General features: G+C 41.9%; 2 protein-coding genes across 3 annotated transcripts; both read left to right on the top strand.

The window, feature by feature from the left end:
- Window positions 1-458: 458 nt before the first annotated feature.
- asb14b (ankyrin repeat and SOCS box containing 14b) lies at window positions 459-3,469 on the top strand. The gene is given in 11 exon segments (XM_059528636.1): window positions 459-525; window positions 1,534-1,650; window positions 1,653-1,772; window positions 1,851-2,016; window positions 2,091-2,132; window positions 2,134-2,306; window positions 2,309-2,487; window positions 2,489-2,590; window positions 2,593-2,628; window positions 2,991-3,132; window positions 3,294-3,469. Coding segments are annotated over 11 exon segments (1,320 nt in total).
- Window positions 3,470-4,382: 913 nt separating this feature from the next.
- Window positions 4,383-15,872, top strand: LOC132118096 (protein TASOR-like). 2 transcript variants are annotated; one of them, XM_059527636.1, is made up of 23 exons: window positions 4,383-4,828; window positions 5,977-6,122; window positions 6,269-6,361; window positions 6,727-6,799; window positions 7,396-7,487; window positions 7,608-7,742; window positions 7,831-7,946; window positions 8,042-8,073; window positions 8,171-8,276; window positions 8,366-8,469; window positions 8,560-8,663; window positions 8,868-8,940; window positions 9,026-9,100; window positions 9,190-9,891; window positions 10,423-10,691; window positions 10,769-10,895; window positions 11,391-12,229; window positions 12,329-12,448; window positions 12,560-12,719; window positions 13,171-13,270; window positions 13,354-13,532; window positions 13,635-13,769; window positions 13,862-15,872. In XM_059527636.1, the coding sequence occupies exons 1-23, from the start codon at window positions 4,519-4,521 to the stop codon at window positions 15,319-15,321; spliced, it is 5,550 nt and encodes a 1,849-aa protein (XP_059383619.1). In that variant the 5' UTR covers window positions 4,383-4,518; the 3' UTR covers window positions 15,322-15,872. The 2 variants fall into 2 exon arrangements, with proteins under 2 accessions (XP_059383619.1, XP_059383618.1); XM_059527635.1 differs by having other exon boundaries at window positions 8,039-8,073.
- The last annotated feature ends 155 nt before the right edge of the window (window positions 15,873-16,027 follow it).

The raw sequence follows: 16,027 nt of genomic DNA, 5'->3' as shown, positions 1-16,027 counted from the left end.
TTTGGCAATTGGAAACCAAAGCTTGTTTGCATATACAATACAGTATGTTGCAGAAAAATGGAAAATCGTAAAGTGTGAAATGTGAAAAAAGTGACTTTATCAGTATCTTTGTCAACATTAATATACTTTAGTTAAGGGTTTTTAACTACAGGATATAAATGTGGATAACTGATAACTAAAGTCAGTTTTTTCACATTGTAAAGACAGAAAATGCTATTTGCTGGTAAATCTTGTGGTTCTGATTGCCAAATTAGAGTTTATTAGTGAAAGATGGAGGAAGTGTATGAGGCTATGGAGGATGACTAGTATGATGATGAAGATGAGGCCACTCAGTACATGATTGAACAGAGTCTATTGGAGTACAGTAAACAAGCTGATTCAGCAACCAGGTACAGCTAAATCCCCACTTTCATTAATGCACTATTAGCGTGTGTCTTATGATCTAACATTTCGTTTTGATGTCCCTCAGCAGTGATCCATTAGACTGCATTGACCACGAGGAAATTTTCACTGCTATACAAGCTGGTAAGAGCTAAATCCTCCAAAAATGTTCATCAGCATTTCCAGTAAGTGCTGTAGTAGATCTGGAGTCTTTGTGATGCTCACTGCATGTGTGGTGTCCGATAATGAAGATGCTATGAAGGTCATAGCAGCGTAAAGAGGCTTTGTCTAAGACAGACAACAAGGGCTGGATTCCTTTGCATGAGGCAGCGGTGCAACACAAGAGGATCATTCTGGAGATCACGTATGCAGGTTGAAGAGATATTCAACTGCGAGGAAAAAAGAGAGCACCTACTGTATGGTGGGATTAAAAAGTTGCAATTACCTATTTACATTTTTCATAAAGTTAGAATTGCGAGATGGACACTCAGTCAGAATTATTGGGGGTGGGGGTTAGAGTCCGAATTGCGAGCAGTTAACTTATAATTAAAATAAATAAAATTCAGAAGTGCGAGCGGTAAATTTATAATTACAAGAAACAAATTCAGAATTGCGAGATGTTTAAGAGTTTAGAGAAATAAAAAAAAATCAGAATTGCAAGGAAATAAAATCTGAATTTTGAGATTTGAATTTAGAATTTTGAGAGAAAAAAGGTAAGAATTGTCAGGTGTAGACTCAGAATTCAGGGTTTATAATAAAGCGCACATTCCTCATTTAAGATTAGAACGGCAAGACTTTTTTTTGGGGGGGGGGGGGGCAGATTAAAGTGCATTGTTATTTTAAATCGTGATAAATAAATTTTGAAAATGGAAAAAACCTATGTAAAATAAAACGATCCAAGCTTTAAATATTTCATCAGATAGAAAATTGTGAGTAAAATATTTTACAAATCATCATTCAAATATTTTGGAAAATAAGGGGCCTTGTCAAAAAGGTTGACAACCACTGATTTAAACAGGTTGATTTTAATTTGTAGTTTTTTAGTTTTATATTTTGTAGTCAAATAGTGTAGAACTTAATAAAACTGATTCAACATTTTAAAAAATGATTTTATTCACATTGGCCTGAATACATGAATTGCCTTTTTTCCAGCCATAAAGAATGACCAGTATGACCTGGCTCTGCTGCTGCTCCGCTACAATGCCACAGTGGACCAAAAAGGAAGTCTTCAAAGAACCGCTCTGCATGAAGCATCCGTGCTTGGCCTGGATAACTTTGTATACAATCCGGCGCTTACCCAAATGTCATTGATGTCTGTAAACATACTCCTTTAGGTCTTGCAGCTAAAGCTGGACTTTTTAACATTGTAGAGATTCTGCTTCAGAAAAGGGATTTTGCAATCTATCTATCAGTCTGTCTATATATAATGGTCTGTTTGGCATTGATCACTTGTTATAACATTTAATGACCCGCTCATCTTCAGGGGCCAGTGTGTGGTCCAAGCCTCATTTTCTTGGTTCAGCCTCAGTTTTATTCGATGCTTTCACTGCTGCTGGATTATGAAGCCGATCCCAACGTGCCCACCCACATCGGCCATCTCCCCATCCACCGTGCAGCCTACCGTGGAAATCCGTTGTGAGTACCACCCTGCTGATGGTTTAATCAATGAAATGTTAACCCTAAAAAAACTCTGTTTATGTCTTTCATAGAGTGCTGGAGCAGCTGATCACTGTGACTAAGAAAGAGGTGATCAAAGAGCGGCATGAGCCTGTTACACTCCGCCACTGCAGGCGGTCACTCTCAGTGTCTGGATCTGCTCCTGAGCTCTGAGTTTGACCCAAACTTCATGCTACACCCCATAGTGTGCAGGAACTATGAGGACGAACGCAGGTCAGCGCTGTTCTTCGCTGTGTCGCATAATAATGTCCAGCGAGGCTGCTTCTGGAGGCCGGGGCCAGGCCCAATCAAGACCCTGTCAACTGCCTGCAGGTGGCCATGCGACTGGGCAACTACGAGCTAATCAACACTCTGCTCCGCTATGGTGCCAATGTGAACTACTACTCCCGTGTCAACACCACCCACTTCCCTTCTGCCCTTCAGTACGCATTTGAAGGATGAGGTGATGCTGCGTATGCTGCTCAATAATGGCTATGATGTGCAGTGCTGCTTTTACTGTTCATATGCCAGGCCTCACATGTGCCTGTGGATTGTGAGGGCTGGAGCGCTTCTGTCATCAAAGATGTTGTGGTAAGACCACTTACTGCTCACTTTTCAGTGTCAAGGAGTGTGATCTGATCTTGTTAAAGGACAAATGTACTTAAAAGGACTAATTCATTTTTGATCAAATAAATACAGCCTTAGTGAGCAAAAGTATTAAAAACACTTCTAAATGATCGTGTATAACTTTTTCTACAAAATACAAAAGCAAATATTTTGAAGAACATTTAGGTCTGAACAAAAATCACCAAAAACATTTTTAATTTCTTCTTTTGTGACGAAAGAGGTTTGGAACAACATGAGGGTGAATCAGTGATATGACAGAAGTGTCATTTTTGGGTGAACTGTTTCTTTAAGGTACCTACTGTAAGTCTAAACTCATTTTTGTGCAGTTCTGTGAGGTGATCACTGTGTACTGGCTCAAGCACATCTCAGCCCAAGTAGTGAGAATCATGTTGGGTTATGTTGATGATGTGACTCTCTGCCCCAAACTGAGGAGTGTTCTGGTTGAACAAAAACAGTGGCCGGAAATAGGTAAGATACAAGCTAAGTCTCAAGCCAAACCTTAACTTGAAATTCTCAGTAGACCTAATGTTCCTAAATGTGCTGTGTTATACTTGTCATAAGTGATAATGTGTTTCAATAAAAAAGCAGCACATTCCAGAATGTATTTATGTATGTTCTCTGCTAATCAGAAAATGCTAGAAGCCTGAAGCATCTCTGCAGACTGAAGATCCTTGACTGTTTGGGTCACTTGGGTCTGAGGGCTCCAGTTTTTATCAGTTTCCTGCCTCTGCCCACTAGTCTCAAAGACTATATTCGCTTCAAAGAGTATGATATTTACAGCAGAGGAAGTATGACAGAAGAGTAAAACCAGATTGATAAATCTGTATAAGAGAAGCTGCTATAACAAAACTTTATAAATGTACACTTTTTATTAAAAAAACCTTTTGTGTTTAAATAATAATAATAATAATAATAGAGATATATAAAAATAATAGAGACACAGTGCTGAAAACCTGTGATTCAATGGCTACCAGCAACTGTTTGGTTACATTCAACAAACTATCTGTTGTGTGTGTGTGTGTGTGTGTGTGTTCAACAGAAGAAAGAAACTCGTACAGGTTTGGAACAACTTGAGGGTGACTAAATGATGACAGATTTTTTGAAACATATTTTTGGTTAAACTATCCATTTAAATGTGGAAAGATATGGTTTAGGATTCTGGCTAATTCAAAAAGTGAAACAAAACTATTTGTACAAATGTTCAGATGCTCTTTGGATCATCTCAAATCATGCTGGAGGACATGATGATTGCAAGGTTTTACACAAACTAGTGGAGTTCGTATAAGTGTTGCTGCCATTAAAGCCAAAGGGGGGGGGGGGGGGGAGGTCAGCTATAGATTACCTTTTCTCTTAAATTACTATGCGGAAAATATTGCTATTATAAACAGTGGACCCCAATGTACGTGAGCTTGTACGTGTTTATTATGTAGGCTAATCAATGCATTAATTTTAGATTTTGATTCATGTTTTGAACTCATGTGATCATTGCTAGGTTAAATGACCTAGCTGAGCACAAAGGGCTCGTGATGATTCTAGGTGACTTTCCCCAAACTGTTGATAATGTTGATTGATTCGTTCTTGGCACCTATTCTCTGTGGAGTTGCTCTCACGCGCCATGCAGCGATTAGAGCTCACCGTCGTGACGTCTAGACGCTGTGCAGTTCACAGCAGCGCCGCTGGGGGGCGTCAGGCCTCGTGAAGGTAAACAGAGTGACGCCAGAGTTTTGCAGTGGTGGGGAAGAGCATACGTCACAGGCATAATGGCGGAGGCTGGTTGAGAAGGAGAATTACTCCGTGAAGCGGCACTGAAACCAACTTCATCGCCAGCTGACGAGGTGACCGCTGGTCCGAAAAATGGCTAGCAATTTCAGCCAGGAGAGAAAAATCGACAAGGAGAGCAGCAAAGCCGGCGGCCTAACCTTGGAGGATGGCGATAGCAAGAAACAATTGTTGTCAGCCTCTAGCACGGCCACATCCAAGCAAAATGGCGATCAAGCTGGATGTGAAGACGAGCAAATGTCTGAACAAGATGCTTCTGAGCGACGGAAGGCAGGACTGTCAGACCTAAAAAACTGCGGCGGTTCTCCCTCGACACTCCCGCGGTCGACCGAGGAGCTGCCAAGGAGGAGCTTTCAGATTCCGAGGAAAATCAAGGAGCGGAAAGGTTGTGTGTCCCATTGCTACCGCCACTAACGTTACAATGTTACTGCCATTCCCGAAATGCACTGTTTCTGTTTCATAGCCTGCAACTTCGCTAAAAGCGTGCTGCTTACCTTTTCGGGTCAAATTAATAGAGCTGTTTTGATAAGCAAACGGGGGATCTATATAACGCACCACTGGTATTAAATGCATTTTTAGCTAAGTTGTTGCACAGCTCAGAGCTGCAGGAAATAAAGTCGTGCGCTCTTGTGCAACCTCGAGCAGCACGTGAGGATTCGTTTCACGCGCCCGCGCGAGTCGTTTAACGCAGACCTCAAAGACACGGTGCATTTTCGTCCCACGGTTGTAAACCTCACGGAGGCCGGTGTCATTGGTTTTCTATCTGGCTCCACTCTTCCTCCCTCGCCACACAGAGCTGCACCCCACAGGACACGCTTCTTCCCTCCTCATCAATGGCAGCAGTGTCCCGTTGACCAGTGCGTTTCTCCCGTCAGTCTTTACGCACTACGGTTAGAAACACCTGTCAGTCCTGTACAACCAGCCTTATTAGGACACACAGATCCATTCTTTCCCGTACTATTTATTTCCTTAAAGCAGAAGACAAAGATATTACCGATCTTTAAACAGAAAAACGCTGCTTCAATGAAATCGAAAGTGCTAAGCTGGGAGGTGTTTGTAGTAACGTTAGTTGCATTACAGCTTTCACTTTGGCATTTGCTGGCATTAGTGCAAGTTTTTTTTCTGTTTGTTGGTGTTCTAACGTTATATCATGTTTTCTAAACAGCACTTTAAACTCCAGTTTATGCCGTTATTTTTTTTGTTATTAGTCAATCGAAAAAGCCAATTTGTTTTCCTATCATTGGCGTTAATTGACCGATTGATGCGAGTTCCAAATTATTCGATGGTTTTGCTTATTGATTATAAACATTATCAATTTTTTTAGTAAATATTCTGAAATTTGTGTCTCATTATGGCAGGATTATTTTATGTGCATTTCAACATATCACCGCAAGGTATTGAAAAACCCATTTAATGCACTGAACTGCAAGATGTATGGCGGTTTGAAAAGATTATGACTCAACTATGTGTTTGAAATTGAATTAAAATAAAACGACACTAATTTTCTTTCCTTCTTATGTGTTTGTTCTTCAGGCCTCCTTCAGCACTTGTCTCCAGAATCCAGAGAGTTTGAGGAAGTTGTGAAGCTTCTGTCCACGTTCTACTTGGACGCCACGTCTCGTGGGACTTTCATCTACACCAAAGCGTCTCTCATTCACAACGAGCTCCTGGAGAAAGAGGTTTGAGAACTTAATTAGTTGATGCTGACAAACAGTATTTTTGGTTGCTTGATTGTTAAAAACTAGATGATTGAAAATGTCCTCGGGCCATTTGAGGGCTGTTTCCAGTGAATCAAATAATGATATGATTTATGTCTTTTTCATAGTTCATCGAGAAGAAAAGGGAACTGAAGCAGAATGGCAGGACAGAGGCAGAACTTGCAGAATCATATGCTTTTCTGCTGCCTGAGAGGAATAAGGTTTTTATCATTGATACGTTTATTTACTACACAACTGCCACAGTAATTAGATGTTTATCAGTACTTGCAATCAAATATAGCAGAGCAAGCATTGTTCTGATTTAAACAAATTATACTTCATTATGAGACTATGGCTCCCTCTCTGAAATTTAACTTTAAGTTTAGATTTAACAGCTAGATGACGCAATGTCTCGTTGTCTTGTCTAATTATTTATCAGGACATACAGTGTAACATGAAACTGGAAATGTGAGATTAATAATTCTGTAAGCCTGCGATTTGAGAAGGTTTTAAATGGCATCTTTTAGTTATAGTCTTGGTCAAAAGCGCAACTATAATCAAAGTAATATCTGCTGGTGTTTTCCAGGCTCACTGGATCTGCGAAAAGGGTCTTTCTGTGGGACATTCGCGGATCAACAATCTGGGAAGCCCTGTAAAAGGTGAGTGCTTCTGAAGGGTCTGTTTATATCTGTTTGGCTGTAATCATTTGCCTGGGAGCACTCTGGTCACTTGATCTTGTGGTTTGGAGTAGTTGAATTGGACAGGGCCAGAAAGACCACTGCTCCACAATTGCTTGTGATCGCTGGGCCAAATAAATGTTAATGACCCAAACTCGCTACAGACGTTCGTTTTTACGTGGATAAACATTTTGTAAAGTAACATCTGTTTTTTATATTGGTCACCCCTATTACTACTTTCTATTTTCAGAGCATTTTTGTGGTTTTGGAAGCAACATAATATTAATTTTGTTCTTGGCTTAGTGATCAGCAGATTTCTGATTCATGATTATCTTTGTATAGTTTAGTGAAGCTGCTGCTGTGTGTATAATAGCATCTTGTGAATGTGACTAGGGTTGCTTTAACTGGTGAAATGAAATAGTTTCTGCAAATATTTAATCTTATTAAACATAGTATGCTCTGTGCAGAGACTCAGCGAATTTCTTGGGATTAACCCAAGGCTGTTTGTGGCTCTCAGGAATGTCGCCCCAAGTAACTCCCATATCCTTGATTGCTGTTTTTTCTATTTTTTTTTTTAGGGGTTTACCTCTCAAAATACTCAGATTTGTTACAAATGAATCCATTTGAAGTGGGTGCTGCTGGAGACATAATCATATTTAAAACCATGAAGGTAAGTTATTGTCTAACATTTACACATCAAATCTGACTTTGAGGTACTGCTTTGTATTCATAACACACGATGTCACAATGGTTTCAAAAAACAGTAGTGACCTTTTGTCTTATTCTGCAGGGTAAAGTGAAGACAATATTTGACAACATGCCCAAAAACAATCTTGAGCCGACCCTTAAATATGACAGCCATGTCTTCAAAAATGCCAGCAAAGTGACCTCATTATTGTCCTATAGGGCCTTTGAGCACACTCAGGTGAGTGTTTCATTTAGTTTTCAGTATTTTGTTTTGTATTCTTTGTACAGATAGATGACCTGTTATTTCCCTCTGTGTTTTATTCCAGCAATACTTCTATGAATTTGCATTTGAGGAGCTCAGGTCAAGGCCCAGGCATGTGTTGCCATATGCGGTTGTCTCTTTTCAGTTCAAAGGAAAAGAGTCAGCCACAGCCACACACAGGTATGAACAGGACCACTGATGAAGTGCATAGAAAGTGTATTACAATCTCTTGTGGTTTATTTCAATTTTGAACTGTTTGTTTCCTCTTTTAGTAGATTAACCAGCACGTTACATGAAGGGCAAAGAGGTACGACTTGTTTTTTTTTCTTAAGAGCAGTCTAATAAAATGATCAGATAGGAATTTTATTCAACTTATTGTGTTATTACTTCATTTTTTGCTTTAGTTCGGCGAAGATATACGGTTTGGAGTGGCTCGCTGGTGAATAAGGGTGAAGAGGTCCATCAAGTGTACATCCGGTCTTCAAGTCTCCCTCACCTTCCACTTAAACTGTGAGTCTCCTTTCTTTTCGCTAATAAAGTTTAACACCAATTGTGTGCATTGTTTTTAAATCCCTTATTTGTTTTGGTTTTATTTTCAGCCCAGACAAGCTTGACATTAATACGGCTATGCATCTCGATCAAGTAAAGAGAAAGATCCCGCCCATTCTGCTGTCATGGGAAGCGTACAGTGGATCGCGAGAGGGTAGGATGAGTATTGAGTACCAGTGATGCTTTTCAGCACAACATTTGATGAATCAGTATTGACGTGACAGTGTGCTGTGGTATTTTTCAGCATTTAAGTGTGGGATGTACTGCAGCCTGTATGAGGTCATTGGGAGGAGTAAACAGGAAAACAGTCTGTCGGGACTGTTGCACCGGCTTGAGAGAGAAAGAATGGTGAGCTCATTCACAGCCCACTTTATGCTTTATTGAATTAATGTCCACAGCTTTACTCTAGCAGGGCGTCACTGCCAACCCTCTCCCCTCCTGTATACCATGTCTTCAGTCTGTTCATAGAATCTGTGTCACTGATCTGACATGCAGAATTTAAACTGCCCGTGTTTTATTATAGTCATGCTATAATTAAACTCTTCACTCTAGGTTTTGGTGAAGCCATTGATAGACAAAGGATTTCTCTTCCTCCTTTCATCTTCTCAGTTGCACACTACCACCGGTACGTTTATGCACCGCTTTTAACCCCATATGTGACACTGACAGTGTGGAATAACAGAGGCCGTCTGTTTTTTGTTTCTTTAAAGAGCGGCGAGGAAGAAATGACAGGGTTTTGCTGGCGCTTTTTGTATTTCAAGAGCAAAGAATCACCTCGAGGTTGAGTAAGTGTCTTTTATGTTTATTTATGGAGGTTTCTTTATATTTACTCTTCACTTATTTACTTTCACTGATTTCTTCTGTTGCTTTTTAGTTTTGAAGAACTCTGGAGTAGATGAGGACCCTCTTGTTCCATTAGAGCCTAAAGACCCAGTCAGCCATCAGCTAGATAATTTTATACCCGCCCTGCATCATGGCCTCTACAAGCTGCGTGCCAATCCACCCAAAGAGCTCGCGGCGGGGCTGAAACATCAGGCGCTGGACTACCTCAACCAGAAAGAGCAAGGTGTCATACGGCCTTTCCACATAGTAGAGTACCGGCACAGTTTGGATGACCGGACTAACCAACACCAGGCACCTCGTCCTAAGAATATGGATGTGGCACTGAACTCTTACATATATGGTCCGGGACAGTTCCAGCTGCCTGTGGAAGCACTGCAGCAGGGTCTGGTGGACAGCCAACAGGGGGCAGCGTCTCCCCCAGCAGGTGCAGAAGAGTACAGTCCTGTCTCAGACTGGGGAGGGTCGGATAGACAGGTGCCGGGTAGCAGCACGATTGGGGTTTCTCAGTCTAATGGCGGCGCTCAGAGGCCACAGGGAGAGTATGACAAAGAAAAGATGGAAAAATTACTAAAGCTGATACAGTTACATAAGCAGACTTTGGGCAAGGAGGAGGGGCCTGAAAGAGAAGAGGACTGGGACGCTGCTGGCTTGAAGAGGAGGCTGGAGAGTGAAGGTCCTGGGGGCGTGAGCAAGTACCTAAGGATGGATCTGCTGAATGGAGAACCAGGAAGAGGTGAGTCTGTGCTGAACTAATGTAAAGGAATGTATATCAGGATTCTGGAAACCCTTGATGTAAAATTTGGAAAGGACTGGAAAAGTTGTAAAATTACAGTTTTATTAGGCTCTGCTTTAAAATGATTTTAAATTAAATTCATATTTTTAAAAATATATATATATCTATAATATATTATCTGCAAAAATTGTCATGTAGGATAACGATCCTTATTTTCAAATGTTTTTTTTTAAATTTTTCCGAAAGCATGAAGTTTCAATTTAAGAAAAAACATTTTATATACCAGGTGATTATGAATGGAAAAAGCATAATACAGCTTTAGAAAAAAAAAGTTCTAGACCTGCATATGAATACTGATCTTTTATTTAGTGCTGTAGGTAAAGGAAATCATCGGAAGTTCCTTTACATCACTAATATTTAGAAGCTAAGTTTTTATTTGTCCCTAATGAGAGAGAAGGTGCTGTATCTACTCACACAATAGAGTGTGACTGCAGGTGCTCAGAGACATGATCTGTTTTTCTTTTCTCTTAGTGGTGATGGACAGCATGGGGCTGTGTGACACGGACCTGCGGGAGCGCGGGACTCAGAGTCCCACCCTCCGGGACACACATGCCTTGCTTAAACTCTTCCTCAGTACGCTCAACAGGATGGCCCAGAACTCTAACACTGCCAGCAGCCAGCCTGCGATGCTGCCTAAAAGCGCAGAGAGACACGACCCCAGTGACTCAGCCGCCCACTGTGATCTTGACCTGCATGGCAGGCGTGCTGAAGAAGAGCAGGTTAACCAGGATCACTTGGAGGTGTGGACAGTTCCTCATGACATATCTAATGCTATACTCAATCGTTGGTTTTGCTAACCTGTAGTATGTGTGTTTAGGAGCAGATGGTCTGCAGCAGGAGCAGTATGGATGTGTACAGTCCCTCATCCATTCTGGAGCAGCAGCCCTCCCGTCAAGCAGAAATCCCACATCAGAGCCTCCCTCTCTGGAAAACGTCCACCAGAGGTCTGTCCTCACCTGCATGCTTGCTTTTTTTTTTTATCCTTATTATTAACTTAAGAAAATAACACAGACTTCTTATCAATATACACTACTGTTCAAAAGTTTAGGGTGGTAAATATGTTTCTGAAAGACGTTTAATATGCTCTGCAAGGCTACATTTATTAAATAAATAAAAAAACACAGTAAAACGGTAACATTGTGAAATATTTTTCTGATTTATAATAACCTTTTTCTAGGATAATGTGATTTAAAATATAATTTATTCCTGTAATGGAAAAATATTTCCTTCAGAAATTTTTGTTCCTGGATAAAACCAATACTTTAGAAATAATCCAAACTTTAAAACAGTAGTGTATTACATATAATCGAATCAACCTTATCATTTTAGTTAATGTAATGTGTGTTTTAAATTTTGATTTTAAATATGCGTTCTTTCATGTATACATGTATAATTTAAATGATATATTTACCAAACTAATATCCATATTCTGTTTTTAGCTTTAGAGGGTGTTGGTGAACCTTGTTTGAGTGGAGTGGAGAAGCAGGTACTCTCTACACAGAAAGTAGTTGACACTATCCTCGACAGTGAGTTCCAGAATCTCTGCACTGGGGTCCAGAATCTGATGGAGGCCCAACATATAATTTACAACCATCAGCCTCCTTTGCCGCGATGTGAGGATCAGGCTAAATGGTCACGCTCTGCATTCTCACCTTTTGTATCCAAATATGTCTCATCAATGCCTGTGCAGAGCTACGTTAACAAACTCTGTGAAAAGATGAACCATTTGATCAGGGCTCCAATGGCATCTGTACAACCCGTGGCTGTTGTCTCACCACCTGCTGTTGCCCCAGTGCCCGCCCCCTTGCCACCTGCTCCGCCCCCTTCTGCCATGCCAGCTCCTGCCCAACCCATGCTGCCCTCACCTCCTGTTCATCCTCACACTAAAACATCATCTCCAGTGCCTAAGTCTCAGGCTTTGTCAAGCAAGCCGCAAGCTACCCTCAACCCTCCTTCAAGCAAGCGTCGCCTCGGCACTGTCAAAGAGGTCCACCTGTTTTCAGCAGAAAAATCAGCTGACCCCAAGAGTACAGATGTCGTGGAAAATCCTGTGTGCTCCCCATCATCTGGAAGTGCCAGTCAACCTCCAGTTGCTCCAGTCCCAGAGATTCCCTCAGAGCCTACTCATGCAGGAACCTCAAGCACTGTGGGAGGCAGCGTTATTGGGCAAATCAAGCCTGATGTTTTGTGCACACTGATGGAGATCATGCAGAAAAACGCAGTCAAGTTTTACATTCAAAGAGGAGATGAGGAAAGCGAACTCTGCACTGAGATCAAGGTCTGAAAATATGAAGTTTCAGAATGTTCAGTGTGGCCCGATACATTTGACCAACCTTTGAAACACCTTATCTTTAACCTCATTTGTTTGGTTTTACAGGAATATTTACGCAGCCTTGGCAATATTGATTGCAACCCTCAGAATTACCTGGAGAGTAAAAGTCAGCAGAAGTTCATGATCATTATTCAGAATGAGGATATAGCCGCTCATGTACATAAGGTACTTAATAACTCACTACTCTAACTCTGTTTTATAACTAGTTTATTAGTTGTAGGAAACAAACTCAGAAGCATCTGTTTTAAGGCATTGTTCCCTCCATTCTCCATTTAGATTCCAGCACTGGTGTCTCTGAAAAAATTGCCCACAGTTTACTTTGCTGGAGTGGATAGCCTGGATGATGTGAAAAATCGCACTTACAATGAGCTTTTCGTGTCTGGAGGACTCATTGTATCAGATGAGCTCATTCTAAACCCTGACAATATAACACTAGGTGAGAGCTTAAGGTAGATTGTAGAGGGGTTAACAAAATCTTCAGGCACCAGCTTGTTGAAAAGAGCTCCCCCTTTAAGTGTGAACGTGTATTGTTGTACTGTTTCCTTTAAAGACTGCATGAAATGGAAATTCACTCTACTTTCTAAATGCATCGTAATGATTTTGAGAATGATTCATCTATGCATGTATCTTTTTTTTAAGTTTTAAATGGATAATTTTCAAACAAAACACAGTAGCTTGATCTTCCGATGAAATGACAGACCTCTCTGGAGATATATATCTGCTTTAAACCACCCCTTTATTACAATACAGTTCTTGCATTCAGAACTGCTTTTGTTCGATCAACCACTACCCTACGTTTTGTTCAAATGAATTTGTTTTTTTAATTCAAATGGTTACAATATGCAAGAAAAAATTGAGACTTCACACATTGCCATTTATGTTTACAGAGAAGCTACAGGCATTTCTCAAGTTCCTGGAGGAACAGTCCTCACCTTGGAAGTGGAAGGTGCACTGTAAGACTCAGAAGAAGCTTAAAGAGCTCAGCAGGTTAGAGACAAACGGTTTCATGTGTTTTGCCAATCCTGACAGACTCCTAGTCTCCGAAATCTCACACATCCTCCTTTTCACAGGTTAAACACTAAAGCCCTGGATCTGTTGAACCTGCTGACGACCTACCAGAAGAAACACCTGGTGGAGTTTCTGCCTTATCACGAGTGTGACACTCCATCTAGGCAGGCTCCTGATTTGGACTGTCTGGTAAAGCTGCAAGCTCAGCACACACAGCTTCGACACCTAATTTTTCTCACAGGTACATGAAGCAAGTCTAGTTGAAGTTCTGGTGTATATGAATGTTGGTGTGTGTTGTCGTCTGTGTTAAGTTGAAGTTTGTTTTTGCTGTGTTCGTAAACAGAAAAGCACGATGAAACATTCTCCCAGTTCTCCGGTAGTGGAGTCATCGTTGCAGGTATGAATGACATCATGAACAACTTCCAGAGTTTGATCAGTGTCCCGGAAGAAGTAGCAGTGGCTGCCCTACCTGAACCAGGTAAAAACACAAAGTCCTTTACTTTTCCTGACAAAATTCCGAAAGAAATGAGAGATTTCAGTTTTGACACTATCTTCCCTTTGACTGCTCAGTGGAGCCTGATTCGGTTCGAGATGAGGATGACATGTCAATAGACTCTGAAGATGACATGCCCATTATCACAGAGACGTCCATTCAGACTGAAAATGACCTGAAGGAACCACAGGCACCTCAGCCCCCTCCACCCCAGACCGATGGATTTCGTCCTCCCCTCCCTGACCAACCCTGTGTGGACCCCATTAGTGATCCACTTGTACCACCTAACCCTTCTGCCTACCCTATCCAGGGCTCTATCTCCACTGATTATGCAGCTCTGAAGTCTGCCATTGCTCAATATAAAGCTGCCAGTCAGGAGAGCACCTCTATGCCTGAAGTAGAGGACACCCTGGCCAGTTTCGGTGTGAACCCCCACCAGAGCTACCTGTGTTCCAGTTCGGCACAGTGGAGCCCTTACTCTGGCTCTCCTGCGTACCATATGTCCTCAGCATATTCGTCTCCAGTTAGCGTGGCCTCCAGGGGATCAGATTACAGCCAAACTGTTGCTCCTCCTGGGACCCAAACTCCAACAAACACCTCCACCATACCAGTTCCTCAACCACTCACTGTTCCCCTTTCTCTCCCTCAGCCCCCAGTTAGCTCAGTGGAGGTGCCTTCTATTCCAGAATCAGCCACCTCTCTTCAGCCGCCTGGACAGTCCTTACCCATTCCTGACAGCGTGGGGGTGCCTGGGGTGGCAGCGGCAAGCACTGCTAACCAGTTAGGACTTGCTGGCTCTCAAACTGCTAAGATAGGTGTAGAGTCTGCTTCCTCATCCACTGCTTCTTCCTTGTCCTCTCTTCACACCACTTTTCCTTCCTATCCAGATACTACTCTTTTTCCAGCCCTGACCCCAATTCCCCCCATTCCACTGCTTTTCGGCTGGGGTCCTACAGCAGGAGCCCAGCAGGGTTACGCAGCTGGACAGAGTGGGGCAGGATTCGGGGCTCTACCTTCCACCCAAGCTGAGGCCGCAAAGCCTGCTGATAGATCATGGGTGGGAGCCACTGAGAGCGAAACCGCTCGTGGACAAGAGGAAGAAGGTGCCCTTACTTCAGCGACTTCTAAAGTTCTCCAGCAGGAGGCCGGTGGAGAGAAAGGAGGTACACTGGGTAGTTCAACCTCATGTGGCCAAGGCAGCAGAACTCCAGTGAACTCGTCCTCTGAAAGTCAGGGCGGCAGTCAGGCCCCTCCCACCAGGGGCGGCACTTCCAGCAGAGGACTCTTACCCATCCCTGGAGCCGCAATGAGAGCCTTGTGCCGAGGAGGACACAACAATAGCATGTACAATCCCAGAGGGGGTCATCCTGATATGATGCGTGGTGGTTTCAGGGGTCGAGGAGTACCGCCACATCCCATGAGATCTAGACCGGGTCGGGGTCACATGAGAGGGGGCCCATCCTGTAACTGGGGTTATCCCCCTGGGAGGGGAGGGGGTGGTCGGTCAGACTACTATTCGGACTACACCTATAACTAAATGCCATAGGGATGCCCTATAGACTACTGGCATTAGGATTGTACATATTTAACATTAAGAGCACATCAAATCAAAATACCATCATCTGAAATAAAAAAAAAAAAAAAATTGAAATCTGGTTTTGTATGACTGAGATTGGTGACTCAGACATTGGCCAGATTTTCACTGTTGTCAGTAATGCTCTTCCTAAACCAGATGTTTGAAAAACCTTGTTCATACCACTATATTTATATTGCCAAGAAATGTAATTGCATTTCAATGTTTCATTTTTGTCAATACTTTTCGTTCGGATTTTCAACAAGGAAATGGTTTGTGAACAAGGAGCAAAAAGCAGACAATATTTTTTTAAAGAGAAAAAGTGAGTCGTTCTTCATTTTAGCGTTTTTTTTTTTTCATTCTTGGTTGTACAGATGTTCTATTAAAACAAGGTTGTATCAAACATTGTGATATTGTGTCCAGTATTAACTCGAAGTTGAGAATGTGTGAACTCTTTGTATATGTACAGTTATTTATGATGCTATATAAAAATGGTTACAGGTTTTCTTTTCCAATGAGGTTGGTCAATGCCAGAGTTGTTTATATGTGTGCATTGACACCATTGAAACTAATGGTTTTACAGCCAGCCAGCAGAGGGCATAATTTCCTAATTGATTCTGCTGCCCTGATGCTGATGCAGTTTTCTAAAGGGGGGTTATGTTTCTTGTCA

Source organism: Carassius carassius, chromosome 37 (genome assembly GCF_963082965.1).
Source record: "Carassius carassius chromosome 37, fCarCar2.1, whole genome shotgun sequence".
In the NCBI taxonomy this organism is placed as follows: Eukaryota; Metazoa; Chordata; class Actinopteri; order Cypriniformes; family Cyprinidae; genus Carassius; species Carassius carassius.
The sequence above is the reverse complement of the archived record's forward strand: the minus strand, read 5'-3'. Positions and strand labels throughout refer to the sequence as shown.

What these genes read in the sequence shown, in the direction of transcription:
- LOC132118096 (XM_059527635.1), top strand. Translation starts at nt 4,519, where the DNA reads ATGGCTAGCAATTTCAGCCAGGAGAGAAAAATCGACAAGGAGAGCAGC. An exon ending in TAGCCGCTCATGTACATAAG is followed by an intron (nt 12,449 to 12,559) that starts GTACTTAATAAC and finishes TTCTCCATTTAG; the next exon opens with ATTCCAGCACTGGTGTCTCT. An exon ending in GGCTGCCCTACCTGAACCAG is followed by an intron (nt 13,770 to 13,861) that starts GTAAAAACACAA and finishes TTGACTGCTCAG; the next exon opens with TGGAGCCTGATTCGGTTCGA.